The 1897-nt window shown below is 53.3% G+C and overlaps 1 protein-coding gene across 1 annotated transcript in view; it reads right to left on the minus strand.

Annotated features, from left to right (window-relative positions):
• Nucleotides 1-1890, minus strand: part of LOC103916674 (nucleoside diphosphate kinase) — a 2291-nt gene extending 401 nt beyond the window's left edge. The window contains exons 1-3 of the mRNA XM_009323726.1: nucleotides 1748-1890; nucleotides 1055-1156; nucleotides 217-329 (exon numbers count right to left, since the gene is read on the minus strand). Of these exons, the coding sequence (XP_009322001.1) occupies nucleotides 217-329; nucleotides 1055-1156; nucleotides 1748-1876 (344 nt within the window). The 5' untranslated portion in view covers nucleotides 1877-1890. The remainder of the gene's footprint in view (nucleotides 1-216; nucleotides 330-1054; nucleotides 1157-1747) is intronic.
• Nucleotides 1891-1897: the final 7 nt, after the last annotated feature.

Raw genomic sequence — 1897 nt, forward strand, 5'->3', positions numbered from 1 at the left:
CCGGGTGCCCAGCCCCCGCCGCTGACTGATCTGACACGAGGCTCTGATGAGCTCTATTTCAAAAAAAGCCATTTTCTTAAGTAGCAGTTACGGATTGTGACCTGCAAATACAATACCATCAGACTAGGATATCTGCCAACAACATTGACTTTCTAGCCTAAGAGACTACCACCACTTGAGTTTTTAATCGCGACCGGTAACAAACTGAGCACAAACCTTCCCACTTGGATGCAGAAGTCGCCACGGATGGTACCAGGCTTAGAGTCGGCAGGGTTTGTTTCCCCTAGCATTACTCTCCCGGTTTTCACCACGTTGAGTCCTTCCCATACCTTCAGGAAAAAAGACAAACAAATCCTAGTAATCCATGCTTACACTAACACCACAGATTAATCTTTGCCAGTGGCGTACTCTGCAAAGCAACAAGGGCTCCTCCACTAAGAATTAACCCAGCCTAGGCTCCCCCTTAGGCCTGGAGAGACGAATAGGGAAAAAAACGTATGAACTGGAAGTGATTATAGGAAGGACCACCAGCGCCGTCACTCCAGTGAAGGAGAAGCTTTACCAAGCCGCGGGGTTAACTGATGTACGAGGCCAACCTCGAAACCTTCCTGCAGTGACAGGGTAAGGGCAGCCGGGCGCGCTGCGGGCGGTGCAGTCGGAAGGAGACGCTACAGGGGCAATTTCATTGTTTTGGGGGGAGTGTGAAAAAGAATGACGCAGAAGAGGGGTTTTCTGTGGGAGAGCCCCGACCTGTTTCTGCCCAAAACAACAGGTTCTTTGGTGCAGAAGACTGGCGTTCGGGAATTTTGTTTAATCCATGCTAAGCATTTTAATATGCGTTTTATACACGCACGCTTTCCTTCTGGTTAACAAACAGTTACTTCTTACTTGATTGTCTTCATTTTAATTTTGGTTTTCTTTTGCCACTATCGGAACTGGGTAGTTTGGGAAAGTGTTTCCGTAACAGTGTTTCTGAGTATTTCAAAACAATTTACAGAGCGAGACACGTACATTCAAGGAAGGAGTAGTCTCGAAGTAAAATCAAGCCACTTACCATGGCCACAACAGGTCCGGAGTTCATGTATTTAACCAAACCAGGGTAGAACGGTCGGTCTTTGAGGTCGATGTAATGTTGTTTGAGAAGGTCTTCGGAGGCCTTTGGAAGGACAGACGCAACGTTAAATATCACCCTCAAAATATCACACCACGGCAGGCGTTACTGCTGTAAGGCCGCAGCACTGGTGACGGGATTCACCCGTCATCAATAACCATCGACAGCTGCTGCAAGGCTATCGTGACTTCAGTCAAGGCTCCCGGTGCGCAGCCGAAGGCGCGCGCGTCCTGCCATCTTCCTTCCTAGCCGTGTCAGCGTTGCGGGGCGCCAGAATGATTTCTCTGCCTTACAGTTCTCCCCAGCAATGAGCTGCGCGCAGGGTGCCTGGAGGATGTCGCCCGACGCGACCTTTCAGTCAAGGTCGTCCCAGCGCTCTCAGGTCGGCTGCTCTAAGCCACCCGAGCAAACCTCGCTGCCGTGGGAAACGGCGGAGCCCAAACGTCTGCGGCTGAGGGGAAGCTCGGCCCGGCCAGTGATGCGCTACTTCAGCCGCCGCGCAAATTCGGCATCAGACGTCGATGCAGGAGAAGCCGCAGAGGAAGGGACCTGTGTTTAAGTACCTATTCTGGCAGCGGGGGGGAAGCGCTGGGGCAGAGCCGGCGCAGGGGCCGTGCCCCGGGCGCGGAGACTTACGTGCACGAACTTCATGGCCACCAGCCGGAAGCCCTTCTGCTCGAACCGCTTGACGATCTCTCCCACCAGCCCCCGCTGGACCCCATCGGGCTTGATGGCGATGAAGGTGCGCTCGCAGTTGGCAGCCATCGCCCTGCGGGGCAGAGGGAG

Source organism: Pygoscelis adeliae, unplaced genomic scaffold, assembly GCF_000699105.1.
Source record: "Pygoscelis adeliae isolate BGI_AS28 unplaced genomic scaffold, ASM69910v1 Scaffold75, whole genome shotgun sequence".
In the NCBI taxonomy this organism is placed as follows: Eukaryota; Metazoa; Chordata; class Aves; order Sphenisciformes; family Spheniscidae; genus Pygoscelis; species Pygoscelis adeliae.